Here is a 19,080-nt window from a genome sequence, read left to right as displayed (position 1 = left end):
TCCTGATTTTACAAATGGGGGACTTGAAGTAGAAAGGTTAAGTCATTTGTTCAAAGTTCCAAAGCAGTAAATGGTAGAGCTGAGATTTGGATCCAGAAACTCTGAAGCCCAAATATGACCCTCCGAGGTTCTACTGCCTGTGAGAAAAAGAGCCTTTACCCCAAAGGGTTACAGGAGGATTCAATCAACTAGTGGGCGAAAAATGTTCACACAGTACCAGGCACATAATAAGTGCCCAGAAAATGTTAGCTCTCATTACCTCTTCCTCACCCACCTGGAGCCTCTTGTAGGATCTTTTTTTGTACTGGCTGATGTAAAACTCTGCATCTTCAGTCTCCATAGCTGAAAGGACCCTCTTCCATCCCTCTGCTCTCACAGTCCTGCCTGGGCCCCTGTGTAGCACATTTCAAGTCCTGCCTTGCTTTAGAGGTGTTATTACTTTTTAAATTTTGAATAAAGATTTGAAGCAGGTCCTTGTGTTTTATGATTTATGCATCTCTCTCCCTAACTAAACTGAGGACCACTCAAGTGCAGGGACTGAGTCTTGCTCTTTCTGAGGCAAAATGGATACTTGGTTGACCCAGGCTCTGCTCGTTACTTCCTGAAAGGTCAGGCAGTTATTTTCTCCTGGCTTGGTTCTGAGACTTTGGGGAGGCAAGTGGATACCAGCACAGATAGCAGTGGGCACAGGCTGTGAAATTATCCCATTGTTCAAGAACTGCTCTCCCAGTGGGATTGAAGAGTCAAGTAGGGCCAGACCTGGAGCTAGCAGAGCCCAGGTGGGGAGCTGCTCCGGAATTAGCCTCCAGGTGTCCATGATCCCCTTCCAGGTCTCCTACATCCATGCTGAATGCTCGTTCTGTCATATTATATACTCAGTTATGTTCCTGAATGAGCTGGACCGAGGGACAGCTTTGGAGAACTCCCTAGTTGGTCTATAAATATCTCACTTCGGCAATTTCTAAAAATGTGGTTTAATAAAATGCACTCAGGCTGTGGATTCTTAAAAAGTGTGTTAAGGAGTGAAAGTGTACAAGCTCTGGACTGCCTGTTTGTGATTCTGGCTCTATCACTCACCAGCTGTGTGATCTTGGGCAAGTTACTTGATCTTTCTATATTTCGGTTCACTCGCTTATAAAATGAGGGTAATAATAATGCTAATATTCTAAGGTTAGAATTAATCTTGATTCTAATTAGGATGATACTTAAATTACTTAATGTATGTTGTTACATGCTTAGAACAGTACCTGGCTCTGAGGAAGTACTCAAATAATCGATAGCTAATTGGAGCTAGAAGACCCTGGATTGAAATCCCAGCTCTACCACTTACTCATTTGCTTTGGGAAAGTTTCTTAATCCCTTCTGTAAAAATAACGCCTCGGTAGAGTTGTAGTGAGAATGGGTTGTGGTAGTAATGGTTGTGATTAGGAATTTAGAGCAGGGCCTGACACACAGGAAGTTACCTAATCCAAAAGGGGCAAAAGCAGAATTAGGAGTCCCAGATTCCAACTCTCACTGTGCTTTGTGACCTGGGATGAGTCAGTGCCTCTCCGTCACATCCGATATCTGTTTTTCCTTCCCTGCAAATGGAACGAATAACTGGGGCTCTCTCAGATCTCTTCTAGCTCTTATAAGCCATGACATCATCCAGCCCAATTCTCTGCTGCCTTCTAGAGGTAGCCAATGAGCAAATTCCAGGGTATATGCCTGAGCACATGCCAGCAGAAGTTCCACTCACCGAAGACACAGGAGGAGGGTGAGAGCCAGGAGGAGGGAGACAATGGAGAGGGAGTACCCCACGGTGTACAATAGCTGCAAGGTCGACAGTAAGGCATGGTTTTCCACCTGCACACAGAGGAAGAGTAGACGTGACCACCACGCTAGGCAGCCATGGTCTCCAACCCCAAGCTCCATGCCCAGGACCACCAAGGTTCTAGACATGCACCCTATCCTTGTTGACATTTAAGTAGGGTAGTTTAGAGTGCTCTCTGTCACATCTGAGGCCAAAGAGTCTTGATGAGTGAAGAGTCTGCCTCAGGTCTCACCTTCATGGCTGGTCTCACAGGCCAGAATTGGTGCATCGAGGTTCACAATGTTATAGAAGAATTGTGCCCAGAATGAGAACATGTCCTGGGAATGAGGACAGGTTTTTTGCCCCTGGGCATGCTGTCTCTAGAATGTAGGGGTCCCTCTCTCTGGAAGATGGGGCCAGGTTTCCAACCAGATGTCTCCTTTCTAAAATAACATTTCATAGATGACCTCTTAGACAAAGCCCTAATAAAACATTGGAATATTTTCTCTGAGTTCCAGGATAGCCTGATTATGAACAGAGGGTAATTTACTGGAAATTCTGTTTTATTAAGTGTGATATTCCAATAGAATATCCCCTTCTCGCTCAATCCCTTATGTGTGCTCCCATCAAGATTATGTTTCTAAGTAAATTTTTGTAGAAAAACCCAGAGTAGAAACTTATTATCTGCTAAATTTTGTCTTAAACTTCTCCACATAACTTGTTTATCAGCTTTGTTGAAGTAAAATTGTTGTACAGTAAACTACAAATTTTTTAAGTATAAGCCTTAATGAATCTGGACATGATTTTATCTGTGATTTCACTATTGCATTCAAGATAATGAACATTTCCATCACTTCCTAAAAGTTTCTTCGTGACCCTTTGTAATACATTTCCTCTCACTACCCCTGCCATCCTATTCCCAGACAAATACTGTTCTGCTTTCTGTCATTGGAGATTAGTTTGCATTTTATAAAATTTTATGTAAATGAAATATTTTGATATACTCTTTTTTTGTCAGGCTTATTTTCCTCGGAATAATTATTTTGACATTCACCTATGTCATAGTATGTATCAATAGGCCATTCCTTTTTTATTGTTGAGTAGTATTCCATTGTGAATATACCACAATTTCTTTATCCAGTCACCTATTGATAGACATTTGTATTGTTTTCAGAGTTTGGCTTTCACAAATAAAGTTACTATGAATTTTTTTGTATGAGTTTTTATGTAGACATAGGTTTTCATTTCTCTCAGATAACTCTCTACAAATAGAATGGCGGGATAGTGTGATACATGTTTTATTTCTTAAGAAACTGCCAAAATATTTTCTAAATAAATTATATCAATTTATGTTTCCACCAGCAGTGTATGAGAATTCTAGCTGTTCTAGACTCTACTTCATACAGTCTTTTAAATTTTAGCTATTCTATTGGGTGTTTAGTAATATCTTATTGTTTTAATTTGCACTTCTATAATGATTAATGATGTTGAGAATCATTTCATGTACTTATTTGCCATCTGTATATCTTATTTGGTAAAATATCTGTTCAAATATTTGGTCATCTAGTAAATTGGGTTGTTTGTCTTAAATTGTAAATGTTCTTCATGTATTCTAGATAGAAATCACGTGAAATGTATGTTTTGCCAGCATTTTCTCCCATTCTGTGGCTTTCCTTTTAATTTTTTTAAAATGTTTTCAGAATAGGTTTTTTAAAATAAAATCCAATTTATCAAATGTTTCTTTAACACTTTATGCTCTTTGTGTCCTATTTTTAAAATCTTTACCTAGCCCAGGGGCCCTAAGATTTTTAGCTATGTTTTTCCTAGAAGTTTAATAGATTGGGCTCTTACGTTTAGGTCTATGATTCATTTCTAGTTAATTTAATTCATAGTGTGAGGCAAGGGTTGAAGTTCAGTTTTTTGCATTCAATTGTCCTGGCACCCTTTGTTGGTAAAATTATTCTCTACCGCCCACCCCCGCTCCATTGTATTGCCTTAGTACTTTTGTCTAAAATCAATTGCCTTTATATGTGTGGGTCTATTTCAGGATTCTGTATTCTGTTCGATTATCCTATATATTTACCTTTATGCCAATACTGTACTGTCTTGATTACTATAGCTTTACAGTAATTCTTGAAATCACTGTTAGTCTTTCACCTTTGTTCTTTTCCAAAGTTGTTTTGGCTATTCTACATCTTCTGCATTTCCATATAAATTTTAGAATCAGTTGTCAATTTCTACAAAATTCTACTGGGATTTCGATGGGGATTGCCTTGAAACTATGGATCAATTCGGAGTCTACAAATATAGTATATGCCTCCAGTTAGTTAAGTTTTTAAAAATTTATCTGCACAATGCTTTGTAGTTTTCAGTATATAGGTCTTACTTGTCTTTTGTCAAATTTATCTCTGTGTTTCATATTTTTAATGCTGCTGTAAATGATATCATTTTATTAATTTCAATTTTTAATTGCTCACTGTTTAATATATAGAAATGCAATTGATTTTTTTATATATTGATCTGTATTCTAAAACCTTGCTAAGTTCACTTATAGTTTCAGTAGTATTTCATGTAGATTCCTTGGGATTTTCTATAGATAATCATGTTGTCTGTAAATAACATTTTTACTTGTTCTTTTCCAAACTCTGTTTATTTTATTTCTTTTTCTTGCCTTATTGTTCTGGGTAGGACCTTCAATACAATACTGAATGGAAGGGGGAAGAGTGAACTTATTATTTTGTTAAAGATTTTAGGTGAAAGCACTCACTCATCAATTAATAAGATGTCAGTGGCAATTTTTTAAAGATGCCCTTTTATATTAATTTCCTGTGGCTGCTGTAATAAATTACCACAAATTTGGTGGCTTAAAACATCATGGTTTATTGTTTTACAGTTCTGGAGATCAGAAGTCTAAAATTAGTTTCACTGGGCTGAAATTAAAGTATCAGCTGGCCAGCATTCCTTCTGAAGGCTAATCCTGGGGGCATTAATTCTCTGGCACATTTGGCCTGCCTTCCAACAGACAAGGTGGGCTCCAAGAACCAGGGAACCAGCAAAGAAATGCATGTACTACTGGTAAGAAGCTAGACAGTTTTGTACTAAATAAGTTAGGGCAAAGGAATATGGATGGGCACCCACAGCACCTGCGATAGTTTAATTGCACTCCTTTAGAAAAGTTTCTTAAACTGCCCTCTACTTTCCTAGAGGCCTCAGAACACCCAGAGAGTCTCCAGCTCACTCAGTTCCTACAGGTGAATCTGAAGTCACTTAGACATCTTTATGAAATGCTTCATAAGCAGTGTGTAATATGTACCCACCAAGGAAACAAGCATTCTCAAACATTGCTGAAGGATGGGCAAAATAATACAACCCCTATGGAGGGGAATTTGGTAATATCTGACAAAATAACACATACATTTACCTTTAATATAGCAATCCCATTTCTAAGAGTCTTCCAAAAGATATACCACCATGAATACCAACCAACATTCAAATATAAAGTTATTTAAGGTAGTGTCATTAGTAATAAAAGATTGGAAACAATTTAAATGGCCATAGAAGAGTGACTGAATAAACTATAGCAGATACACAGGGTGGAGAACTATGCAGCTGTAAAAGAAAAAAAAGAGAGAGGAATGTTTCTAGTAACTGATAAAGAGTAATTTCCAGGACATGTTGTTAAGTGAAAAAAGCAAGATGCAGAATGGGGTATCTAGTACAATGCCTTTTGTATAAGAAAAATGGGGAAATAACATATTTATATATTTGCTTAGTTTTGCAAAAAGAAATATACAATGGATTATTATAATTTGATAAAAAGTAAAGAAACAGAAAGAAAAAAGAGAGAAAAGATAAACCGAACAACAAAAAAAATGATTGTCTGTAGGGAGTAGATAGAAACACCATAGACACAGTATGGGAGTGAGATTTCTCTGAGTACACTTTTTCACACAGTTTTAGCTTTAAAAGCCTGTCAATATTTTATTTATTAAAAAGTAAAATTAAAGGAGAGGCATAAAAAAGCAAGCCTTTAGCACATATAGAAACATGAATAAAACTGTTTATCCAATTAATAACATAGCCGTATACGGAAAGTAATTACTTCAAATAATTATGAACACAGTACTCTGAACATGGCATATAGTCTACGGATATAAAGAGCGGCAAAGAAATCTGAAACTTTACCAAGTTAGTTTATATTTTTAGTGGCAATTTTAACATTTTAAGATTGAAACTATTTTACATGTACTGTAGGAAAAGTTAAATAAATAAATACAAAAATGTTATTTGGAAGCAAAATTTTCACTGCGAGAGCAAAGATGCATAATACAAAGCAAAAGAAGATGAGAAAAAATCCTAAATGTTAAATTTGAATTAGAATAATCAATTTGAAGTCTTGATTTTAAAAATATTTTATTCCTTAAGCCTATAAACAAAAATGTCCTAGCACCTAGTAGTAGTGGCAATGAGCACACTTAGCACTTAAATCTTGGTTCCTACTACCATTCTTCCACTTAAAGAATTCATAACTCTTTGCAAAAATAGCTGATTTGGGCTTGGAATAGGAAAAATACAGGATGAACTTGGATCATCTTCTTGTGCCAGATAATAAGGACGTGCCAACAAACTAGTGGGATTATAACAAAAGGACACAAGAGTCAGTTTGAAGAGTTTTCACTCGCTAAATCTACAAAATGCTGAGCATCAAAAAAGGATAAGTATAAGTGAATAAAACAATCTATAAGTCCATAGTGACACTCAAAAAAGAAGGAAAGAGGTAGGAGTTCTCTCCAGAAGACTGCCAGCTAGAATGTAGAAGGAATGATAGAACTTTAATCAATTTAAGCTAGTATCAACAATGAAGATTAAGACACTGATGAAGGTTTGTGAGAGAACAAGATAAATGCGCAATACCAAAGTTATCACCTCACCAATTACTGACCAAATATAAAAGGAGAATGGTACCTTTACCATGGGCAGATCTGACTGTTGCTATCTTGACCAAGTGATCAAATATAACATCATTATAGTGTGACACCTGACATTTTGATCTCCTGGTGTGATTCTGTATAGTGTACACACAGTACATGTGAGGATTAATTTGAATCTTCTAAAGCTTCTAAACCTAACTTCCAGCTTACAAGACATATAGAAGATGGAGGAGCACATTTAATGACAACCTGAGGAAACAGTCAAACAAATACAGAGAGTGTGACATTCTACAGCAAAGTTTTTCTGGTCTCTTTGGAAAGCCTATGTTGGGGGGTGGCAGGGAGACACAGGAGTGGGAGGACTGTTCTGGATTAAAAGATACTAAAATGAAACTAAACGCTATATGTGAAGTTGGATTAGATCCTGCTCCAGGGAAGAAAAGCTATAAAAATTGGGGGGAATAATTGGGGAAATTTGAATATGGATGAAACATTCATTGATATGATGAAATCACTGTTAACTTTATTTAGTTGGAACAATGGTATTGTAGTTATGTGGAATAAGTGTCCTTAATCTTTGGAACTACCTGATGAATATTTAGAGGTGAAATCTCATGATATCTGCAAATTATTTTCAAATATTTCAGAAAGAGACAGAGAGAAAGCAAATGTGCCAAAACTTTAATACATTTTGAATTTAGATAGTGGATCTATGAGTGTTTATTTTATTATTCTTTTAACTTTTCTGTGTTTGGCTATTTCAAAATAATATGTTGGAAAATACCATATATCTCAATATATATTACATTGAAAATTAAATTTTTTATTGAAATTATATATTAAAATTATATGCATATTATATCATTTAAATTCCATACTGAGAATAGAAAGTACTTTCTAAGGGTAAAGAAAATAGCTTGAAGTAAGGCAAGATCATTTATTTAAACACTACTAAACACAATTCTATACCAACAAATCTAAACATACTTGTTGATGGTTATGCATGTGCGCACACACATACACACACATACATAATCTCCTTAAAAAGCACCATTTTTAGCATGCTTAAAGACTCCCAACATGTTGTCAGTTGGAAGAACATAATATATTTAGTTTGCCAAAACTCTGAGGGCAAAGATTTACTAACACTAGCCTTTTTTGGGGAAAAGTTCAACCCTCTATTAGAAATACAGGTAAACATGGCCAGAAGATGTGGGGTTTCTTTTAAGTATTTGAATTCTTGGAAATATGGCCATTTGCAGAAGGCAATGTCCTTGTCTTCACTTTTCTAGAGAAATAAATCTTTACTTCCTGTCTTGGAAAGTGCAGTTTTCATACCTTGTTTTGCTGTCCCTGACTTGGGCCACTGCAGACAGAAGCTCAGAGGAAGCAGTAGGCATCTCACACCTGATGGTGAGTCCCTCCTTAAGGCCTCAGTTCCCAGGAGCAGGCACATTAGAATCACCTGGAGAACTTCAGCACCGGTATTGATGCCTATGCGCCATCACAGGCGCATTGACTCAGAATCTGTCAAACCACTCACTCAGTATTTGTTAAATGCCCACTGTATGCAAAGGCTTTTGTGCATCCCAGCACTGGGCTAGGGGGTGGCAGGTATTCAGATATAACTACGATTTTGTCATTGTTCTCAAGCAGCTTAGTCCAGGAAGAAAGATAAGAAATACAAACAATTTGCCTAATTCAAGCCATGCAATTAGCATGGGTCTGGTGTCCTGACGAAAGTCAGACAAATTTTAGAGATAAGCTGAATCCAATTCAGCTACTGGTATCATTTTAATACCTCTAAGAGGTATGACCTGTTACATCGTAAAACTGTATAAGGAACATAGAATTCTGTTAACTCAAATCAAGTAATAAAGTTAAAAGGAGGTTTGAAAGAATTCTCTGAGGATGCAGAGGATCCAGTGGAAGACTCTTCATGCCTGATGAAAAGGTCTAACAAACATAAGAAAGCCAAGGGCACGCCAGCTCCCACTAGGCTCTGAAGGAAGCTAAGTACAACCAGGGTGGTCAAACAAACAGCAAAGTTAAAGAAATTTTACAGATTATCTGCATAACCACAATCTAGATTCTACTATCAACACCTTACTTGGTGTCATCCTATATCTGTCCTTCTATTCATCCTTCATATAGAGGCTTTTAAAATTATTTGCACAATTTGTATGTAATTGCTATTACTACTTAGAGGATAAAGAATATTAGAGAATTAGAATTAATATTGTGACTCCAATATGAAACATATCAGTAAGTACTTGACTTTAAGTTTAAAATAAAACCTTAATGAAAACAGTATTGACTTACTTAAGAAAATTTAGGACTTGCCAGGTAAGCTTGATACATTCAATGAACGAGAATTATTTAAGAATTAAAGATTTGCTTATTCTAACAAGTATTTAAGATTTAAAGCATCTAATATCTTAAATGTATTAATGCAGCCTGAACTGTAAAAGGGCATTGAAATAACTGGTTTGTGAGTGGCACCAAAAATTAATTGAAGGCCTCTTTGATAGTATTAGAATTTTTATGTATGTATGTGTATATATCTCTTAAATAGAAAACCAATTTTTTATTTTTGAAAGTCAAATTAAATATTACATATTTAAAAAAAAAAAACCCAAAAAGCCACTTTAGAAAAGCCAGACTCAGACACAAAAAAAATACATTGACAATTGGACTGTAATCATTGCCCTAGGAGTAGTCCAGAGGGAGGCCCAAGGAGGGAGAGAATTGTGTTTGTTGGGGATCGGGGAAGACATTCTGAGGAGATAAAATGTGATCATCATAACTGTCGAGTGGTTAGCGGGTGCCAGGACGTGAATGAATCATTTCACATCGATTGCCCTACCAAGCCTCACCATCAGCCTCTGCAAAGTTGGCATTATCAACCCCATTTTGTGGATGCTTGGAGAGGAGTTACATGGCTTAGGTCACACGGTAGTATTTCTAGAACTGAACTCCTTCCCTCTCCCCATCCCCAAACTTTATTAAAATATCTTTAGTGTCTGATGGGAAAATATTAAAATGACTTAAGAAAACTAAAGAATTTCAAAATCCAACTAAATTATGAAAGACGTGAACCACAACTTCTGGCAGGGGGCGGTGTGTGGTTTGCAGTCTCAAATTAGGGCAAAGAATTTGGTAGTGAAATGTCTAGAACCCAGGAGAGACAAAAAGGCAAGGACTCTTCCTGCATCCACTATTTCAGTGAGAGGCACTCCAAAAATCATGGGCCCACACCAACCTGATATTTTTGTGGCCCTTGACTTTACCATCTCACCCTACTTCCAGTATGTGATCATACTGTTTCTCTACCTGTAACCTGTAAATCCAGCCTCTCTTTCTGGCATTCACTCCATATCTGGGCTAAGTTACTGCAGTGGCTCCTGCCTGTTCTTCCTGCCTCTGCCTCCAGCCTGACCCTATTCCTGACCTTCGAAAGCAATCCTTTCAAAACCTTCTCGGAGTTATGTCCCTACTCAACTGTGCAAAGTCCTTACTCTCTAAGATGGCATCTCTCAAGGCCTCCACTTTGTCTCTATGCCCACTGAGACACAAATTCCTTGAAGGCAGTGTCTATGTCTTATTAACTGTTTATCCCCAGTGGCTAGTGCAAAAATCTAGTACACAGTAAGCACTTCACGTCTGACTGTCTGAATGAAAGACATCAAGATGCGGCCCTAGATATCCCTCTGATTTCCAAACACATTTTCCTCTGTCCATGCCACTTTTGCACTACACTTTAAAGGCAAGTAGCTGGGATTTGTACAAACAGGAGATCTTCGCGGTGAGGAGCCATGCCTGAGGGGCCTGCAAAATAGGATCCTAGAAAGAAAAAGCATGGAGAGGAATCTGAAGTGTAGATTTGTTTGTTTGCTCAACAAACATTTGCTGAGCAGCTATGATGATTTATTGCCTCATTACTGTACTGGATCCTGGTGACAGAGCAGACACGCCTATATATGGCATGCTGACTAGAGGTCAGGCTCTCTCTGAAGAATTGTGTGTCTATTAACTTTAAATCATCACAGCGAGAACATGAAATAAATACAATTCCCATGGGATGGATGAGAAGCTGGGTCACAGAGAGGTGAAGGGTCAGGGTATGAAAAGCTAGGAAGCAAAGAATCTGGATAGGAAGTTGGGCCATCTGGCCTTTAACCTTCACCATGGAACCCCTGTGCTCAATGTGTGTTCCCTCAGGTACACATGTCTCCTGCTACCATTGAGTCTACATTCTAATGAGGGGGCTAGATAACAAATAAGCAAACACAGGAACGTGTCAGAGAGTGACAGGTGCTGTAAAAGGACTATATCGGGTAGAAGGAAGAGTGATAAAAAGTGACCAAGAAAGCCATTCTTGATGGGGTGGCCCCGGAAGACTTCACTTTGCAGGAGACATTAAATGGAAACATTAAAACATTAATGGTAAGACGGAGAAGCCACAGAAGAAGAGGGAGAGGTATACCAGGCAGAGGGAACAGCATGGGAAAAGGCAAGGACCAAGGCCAAAAGGCTGACTTTCCTTAGGGGTTCACATTTCACCCTAACAGTAGAAGAAATTCAGTGGCTGCCACGGGGAGTGCTACTTTGCGTGACTGAGGACCTTCCCTTAGTGAGTCTGGGGCAGACAAGCTGGAGGGAAAGGCTCTTTGTGGGTTCCCTAAAGCCAATCAGCCAGGTAGGGGACCTGAGAGGGGGGTAGTTTGGGCCCTGAGGCATGTTATCACAGAGCCAAGCAGACTCACGTTTTCTTTGAAGCTGTGGTTCTCAGAGCATTCAGAATCATCCTGCCAAATATCTGTGGAGTTCTTCAGCGTCTGCCAAGTACCCTGAGCCAAGCAGTGTCTGTAGGCCCTTCCTGAGTTCTCTGAAAGTAAACACAGCTCTGGGGAAAAGGTCAGAACACGCAGCCTGCTTTCTGAACACGTGGTAAGGTCCTCGTCCTCACCACAAAGCTGTGGAAGATCCCGGGGAAAAGGGATTTTCACTTCCCCTTTTGGGGGCTCATTAGCATCCCTACTGTTTATTTGGGAAAGAAAGAAAAACATGGAAGCCTCTACATTTCGTAACAAACCATGATCCACTAATGGTTGCTGTGTTTACCAAAGTCTTTGGAGCTAGAACAGCCCCTGGTGACTTAGAGATGTAACAGCCTTCCAAGGGGAAGCCCAGCGGGGAGAATGGGGGTCCTGGCACTTGCTCAGTGGGCCATCTTTTCTTGATGCTCAAGAGGCAGTGCCACGAAAAAGAGAAAGTAGTAGATGAAGCCTGCTCTGCCATTTATGAGTTTTGTGGCTTGGGCTCAGCTCTCCCACTCTCTGTGCCTTCTGGTTTCTTTACCAGAGCTGAGGGTAATAATGGCACTGACCCTCCACAGTTTGGGGGAGGATTAAGTGAAAATGTGTGTGTGCAAATGATGGGCAAAGCACTCTGTCCCATGATGGTGGCCATTGGTGACTCAGTCACATCTATTCTAGAAACCCTCCCACAAAAAGATTGTCCTCCTACCTGTATAACAAAGGACTGGACTTACAAATGAGAAATAAAGATTTTTTGGAATGTCCTACTCCTGCACATAGTTGGCCAACAATAACTACTTTCTGAATTTAATTAACGAATCCCCACCTTGTACTTCCCCCTGCCTACCTGACAGCTTTGTTAGGATGTCTAATTGACATCTCAAACAACACACCTTAAATCAACTCTTCATCTTCTCCTCAAACCTGCTCCACCCACATATTTTCCTGCCTCAGGTGATGGCAAACCTTTCTTTTCAGTTTTCTGGCCCCAAACCTTAGAGTCATCCTTGTTTTCTTTCTTTCTCATACTCTTCATCAGGTCCATCATCTAATCCTATCATCTCTACTTTCAAATATATTCAGACACTGCTTTTTCAGCTCCTTCTACCACCCTAACTGGAACCACCATTATCTCTCACCTAGATTATCATGAACGCCTCCAATACTCATGCTCCTTATGGTCTACAGTTAACCGAGCGGTCGGTCACATTATGTCATGCCTCACCACAAATCATCCAAGGGCTCTCTGAAAACAAGGCCTCCTACAAAGCCCAGAAAGGTCTTCCCTGATGCTCTCTGACCTAATTGCTCCTCTTCTCCCTTCACTCTAGCCACACTGACCTCCTTGCTCTGTGTAGAACACACCAGACATGCTCCCCAAATATTGCACAATTTGCACGCATTGTCTCCTTTCCTGCTGAACACTCTTCTCCTATTGGCTAAATTCCTTACTTCCTTTAAGTTTTCATGAACACATCGCCTTGTCATGAAGCCTGATCTCTCAATTTACAATCACAACTCACTCCTCTCACTCCAACCTTCCCTTCCCTCTCCCACCACCTTGTTTAAAGTGTATCATATTCAAACACACTCTTACTTATTTATGATGTTTCTTGTTTATTGTCTGTCTCTGCTGCAATAATGTGAGCCCCACAAGGAGAGGAATTTTATTCTGTTTTGGTCACTAATATATTCTAAGCACTTAAAACAGTGCCTGGCACACAGTAGGTGTTCAATAAATATTTGCTGACTAAATGAATGACAGTAATGTCCCTTGATACTTGTGTTCTCTGCACCAGCCATAATTCTCTGTGCTGGGAATGCAAAGATGAAGGAGGCACACCTCCAAGTCTAGCAGGAGGAAGAGATGTGCAAATAAAAGTGTCACAAGATGTTGTAAATGCTAAGGTAGAATACTGACTGCACAGATACCTAAGAGGTCTCAGAATGGCAAGAGACCATTGCGCTTGTGAGGAGTAGTCTGAGAAATTTTCTAAAGGAATTAAAGTTTCAAGCTGAGTATTTAAATTGAGTTTATAGACAGAAAGTCTGGGCAAAGGCACTGGGTGGGAACGGCTGGGCAGGTGTAGAAGCCTGCCCAGCCATTCCCGCCCAGTTGTTAATTTGGCTGAAGTGCAGGTGAGAGAAAATGCTAGAGAGGTCAGCAGGGCCAGGTGATGGAAGGTCTTGAGCACCATTCAGAGGTGTTGATGATGCGCCAAATTAATTCAATGTGCATTTTTGAAAGCTTTGTGGTGGGGGTGGGTGGAAGGGGGCTAGTCCTGAGGTGGGGGACCAGTAAGGAGACAGGGGAGCAAAGGCTGAGAGCAATGATGAGCATTGAAGGGATACAGGGGAAGCGGTGCAGGGGTCTTGGCTACCAACTAGACGAGGAGTGAATGTGAGTGGGGCCAGGTGGAAAGTGAAAATGTTTTCTTCTCTGTTTCTCAATTCTCACTTCGCCTGATGATAAATCTTGACTGTTCTACCTACAATATTTTTTAACTCTTTCTTCTTCTCTCTAACCTGTTGCCTCTACTTAAATCCACATCTTCATCCTCTTTTTCTGGACCACTATGGTAGCTTCCAAACTTGCCTCCCTGATGCTCCTCCATGCCTCATTCCAACAGCCACAGGCTACCAATGTATTCCACCAACACCGCAAATTTTATTACATCCTTCTCATGCCTCAACACCTTCAGAAGCTCCATGTAATCTTTTTCTAAAGAGGAAAGTTTAAAACTTTTAGCATAATATACAATTTTCCGAACAATCGGGCCCCGGCCCCATTGGGTTTATATGTCATCACAGCCTGTGTCCACCATTATATATGCTCTCTTCTCATGTTATAATGCTCCTTCCTCTAAAAGAATCTCATGAGAATGCTTCCCCATCTCTTCTCTACTGTTTCTGCATTTCCCTTTCACTGCAGGGACCCATTTGGATTCTAAAGATATAATGCATAGAAGGTTGAGTGGAAAAGCAACCTCTCATGTTTTACATTATAGGAGCCTAGAACCCACCCATTTTTTGAAAAGCCTTATCTTCACTTCCTTGTCAGTTTGGATTTTCAATCACTTTTTCCTCTAACATGAAATGTATTATTTATTTTTAGCTCTTAGGAGGGAATAGGTAGTTGATGGAGCTGGGCAGTGGTGGCCTATTCCATGTGCCCTTGAGGAGTCCACAGACATTTGGGGTCTTAAAGACCTGAAGGAATTCAAGGGGCTCAAACTCGGTCTCGGCCTCAGCTCCCATTTACAAAACACCTACTGTGCGGCTGTCTTGGTGCATGCCTTCTCTTTATTCCTCAAGCTGACCTTAAAAGTTGGCCATTATTCACTTTACTTTACAGATAAGAAAATGACAGCTCAGAGGGCTCTGGCAACTTGCCAAAAGTCTAAGGGACAGGATCTAACCTCAAGGCTCCTGATTTTGTGTCCAGTGCTCTTTCCTCCTCACCGAGCCAACCCCTCAGATCCAGCAAGCTATCTAGTATCTTCTCTTCCACCTTCCCTTGAACCTCACACCCTCATGTCTCCTGGGCTGATTCCAACTGGATCTCACCAGAGGCCAGTTTCCTAAAATACGTCACTATCTCTCCCATTCACAAATGCATTTTCCTTTGAGACTCTCTCATTGCACTAGAGGCCTCAAAAAATTAAAATCAAATTTTAACTGATGTGACTATTTCTTGAGGGCTGAAATTAAATACAAAATATCACCATCTCACCTGTTCAGAAACCCATTCTTACTTTGTTTGGCCTGGAACTTTGTAAATACTTGTATTTCTTGAGAATAATCTTACCTGTTCTTAGATTTGTCCATGGACTTTGGTCAAAGGCAATAGAGTTCTAACCAATAATTGTTTCTCTTCTTTTCCAGTAAAACAACCAATAGGCTGAGTTGCAGATAGAGGGTAGGATATTATCCTGAAGTCCTAAATGATAGCCATTTCCTTTAAGCAGGATCAAGGCAAAGTGAGTGATTAAACTCTCCATTCAATACTTTTGGGGCTTAAAAACACAGTTCAATAGAACCTCCTTCCAATGCTATTGCAAGGTAGTTTGGACATTCTTCCTCTTTATCTGACAAGCCGAAGTTGCATGGATTTGAATGTCCTAATCTTTGTCCCCCACCTCTTTCTCTTCTCCATGACGGTAATAATTCTTACCCTCATTGCAGCAAGTTCTGTGGAAGCCAAGCCTGGACTCTACCATCTTCAAAGAAAAGAGGACTTTTATATTAATGGAACATCCAGGCACAGAGGAATTGCAGGAAGACAATTAGGAAATCAAAGAGAAGAAACATGTATTACTGACAGCTTAGAAGGAGACGTTTTGTGGGAGAAGAAGACAAGAAAAGCTCTTGGTAGGAGCCCTTTCGCTAACTGCTCTTTGGCTGGACTACCCAGGATGGACCAGCCTTTAAAGAAACTGTCAAAAATCAATCAGATGAAACTTATTACCTTCACGCCACCAAGGTAAGTACGAAGGACAGGGAACGGAGATATTTCCTGGAGAGGAATGAGGCCAGCACACATACTGATCAAAGGTCCCGTTACAAAATATGCCTGCAGAGAGAAGAGGGGCCAAATGAACAGCACTTTTGGAGCACCAAGTCTACTGATGGAGGCACAGGCTCCAGGAGCCCAGGACCTGCCTTCCTAGCATTGGAGGCTGGAGTAACCTGTACAGGGACCAGAATGGGCATCCCGCTCTCCAGACGGGTTCAGGATGAGGAACAATATGGGGAGGACAGGAATGCTTAATCCATCCCCAAGCACTGTGCTTTCGTCTACCCAACTTGATCTCTGGCGGTGGCATAGTTAATTGTGTCAATGTACTTGTCACAACAATTTTGGTTTACTTTACAGGAACTGAACTTTCACAGAAACTCAGGGTTAGGAGAACACTTGGAGGTTCAACAAGTGCCTTATGTGCCGTAATTAACTAAATAATCGTCAAACCATCGATTAGATCCTGGAACACCTTTACTGTGAAATGTGCAAAATGACTAGTGGATATAAAAGCATCTGTAGAATTGAGGTTCTTAGTCACATGTACCTCACACAAGTACTACCAAGTAATATTTCTCTGTTTGAATACTAATCCGATGATTATTATGAAATATTTGGGCAATATCTAGATCAGGGAATGATGTACACAATAGTGCTTGGTGATGAGAAACTATAAACATAAGTCCCAGCTTTATAGGCCTCTCAGAATCAAATGAAGGGGTTTCAGGCTGGATTCCAAATGTCCATATGGCAGGTTCCTCACTACTGGGAACCAAGCATCATTCCCCACCATCTGCTCCCTATTACGTAAGATCTCAGAGTGAACAGGTTACTTGCATCAGGACCCTACAAATGCAGATCTACTAGGTAACATACTGGCTTGGGGCACCTTGTAGACCTGGCTGCCAGGGGTCAGCACCTGGTTGGTCTGTGTGAGGATGTGCTCACCTAGTTCCAGATAATGAAGACCTGGCCTACTTTGACCTTACAAGGCAGGAGTCCCCCAAATGGGAGGTAGTTCTTGTAACAGATCAAGCCTTGATTGCTGCCTGCCTGGGCTGAAGGAATAGTTACAGGAAGAAGGGTATGGCTTGAAAACTGTCACTGTCTTGGGGCCAGGAAAAGGAGGAGAGAGTTTATAGTGTCCTGTCAACCTCCAACCTCCTGAATAAAGTGATCTGAAAGAAGCAGAGAGAACAAGGAGGGGGAAGCTTTCATCCACAGTCCCCAGTGCTCAGAGGCAATGAGCCAATGCTCCATATTCTTCTTTAATTTTTTTAAAAAGGATCTGGATGCACCCAAAGAGTCAACATGTGGGTAGGAGAGGCCATACAAATTTGCTAGAACGGTCTAAACTTAGTGTAGACCTTGGTAAATGTTATGACTCAGCTTCAATTAACATCGTTAATTGGAAGCTGGGAACCACCCCAACCCCTCACCTCCCTCCATCCCCCCAGCTCACCATGCACTCAATAGATTCTAGGTTAATCTATGACAATTGTTCATGTCATATGACTAGGTGGTGAATGTGCTGTGACAGATGGCTTTAATCAAAGATGACTACATGTACATGTATCCCATCTCACAGGCTCTTTTACAATGGAGGGGTCTATCCTCCCCAGCTCTTGACCTGAGTAGGTCTTTGTAACTGTTTTGCTCAAATGAACATGGCAGAAGCGACTTCTGAGGCTAGGTCATAAAAAGGAACCTGGCATCTAGTCATGCTTGCCCTTGGAACTCAGCCGGGGTGCCGGGAGGAAGCCCGGGCCATATGAAGAGGCCATGTGGAAGTTTTCTGGACAATAGTCCCAGCTCAACTCTCAGCTGAGAGCCAGCATCAACCAGCAGACATAGGTATAAACAGCCCTTCAGGTGATTTCATTTCACAGCCTTTAAGTCTTCCAACTAAACTCTAGACATTGTAGAACAGAGACAAGCCATCCCCAATGTGCTCTGTCTAAATTCCTGACCCACAGAAACCATGAGAAATAATAAATAATTATTACTGTTTTGAGCCATTAAGCTTGGGGCTATTTGTTACACAGCCATAGACAACTAATATATGTGCTTACCAGAAGGTTCCTTGAGTAAATCTCTTAGGCATTTCTCTTTGTACTGAGCCCACTTCCGAGTTGTCTCCTCAAGGAGAGATCCTGTAACCTGAGCAGAAAAAAACTATGTTGGCCCCCAAGTTAGCTGCGAGCACATATCATGATTCTCAAACTTTTTAACTGAAGTGTCCATGATGGCCTACACCAAAAAAAAAAAAAAAAAAAAAACAGAATTTCTTTGGCATCTTATGTTCTATTTAAAAGACACATATAGATTTTTTATTTACTCTATAATTTAATCACATTGATTTTAATGCAAATATGAAAGTTGTTTTTTTTTTTTTACAAAATCTTCGAGTGAGGTTGACATTTCAAGAGGATGCAATATGCTCGTCCTAAAGTTTCACACCCAAACAGATGAATAGTTGCATGCTTCTAAGACTATGTGAATCTCAAAGAGGAGCGCACATGACGAGGGCTCAATCATTGGTCAGAGAAGGTCCAGAGGAGTTGCAGGAGCGTGCACCATCCCGCCCAGGTGGCTGTGGGTCAGAGTTGAAGATATTCAGCAAACAGATGTTCTGCTATTGCACTGAGGCTTTGGGAATTTTTTCTTTCTGACATTAACTATTCCATCCCACAGAACCTTGGGTATACAGCACATACTTTTTGGGCTTTCCAGATAATTGAGTTGTCTGACAACTTCTAATTATATATCTAATACCACTTTTTTGGCTTTAAAGGGACTTTTTTTTCTTCAATTTACTCATCTGTATTGAGCACCTATAGTGTGCCAGGCTTTGCATTAGGGAGGAATTGAAGGGGATACAAAAATGAGCAAGACACATTCTCTTCCCTAAAGGACTTTAAATCTGCTAAAAATAAGGCAATTACAATTGACCCTTGAACAGTGTGGGAGTTAGGGATGCTGATATCTTCCCACAGTCAAAAATCCACATATAACTTT

At 40.0% G+C, this 19,080-nt stretch overlaps 1 protein-coding gene across 1 annotated transcript in view; it reads right to left on the bottom strand.

The window, feature by feature from the left end:
* Positions 1–19,080, bottom strand: part of GLP2R (glucagon like peptide 2 receptor) — a 53,695-nt gene that overhangs the window by 28,473 nt on the left and 6,142 nt on the right. Inside the window, exons 2-5 of the mRNA XM_039847656.1 lie at positions 18,135–18,222; positions 16,012–16,116; positions 11,490–11,611; positions 1,739–1,845 (exon numbers count right to left, since the gene is read on the bottom strand). Coding sequence (XP_039703590.1) covers positions 1,739–1,845; positions 11,490–11,611; positions 16,012–16,116; positions 18,135–18,222 — 422 coding nt within the window. The remainder of the gene's footprint in view (positions 1–1,738; positions 1,846–11,489; positions 11,612–16,011; positions 16,117–18,134; positions 18,223–19,080) is intronic.

This window comes from Pteropus medius, unplaced genomic scaffold (assembly GCF_902729225.1).
Source record: "Pteropus medius unplaced genomic scaffold, Ma_sr-lr_union100, whole genome shotgun sequence".
Lineage (NCBI taxonomy): Eukaryota > Metazoa > Chordata > Mammalia > Chiroptera > Pteropodidae > Pteropus > Pteropus medius.
Note: the sequence above shows the minus strand (reverse complement) of the source record. Positions and strands in the feature narration are given on the sequence as shown.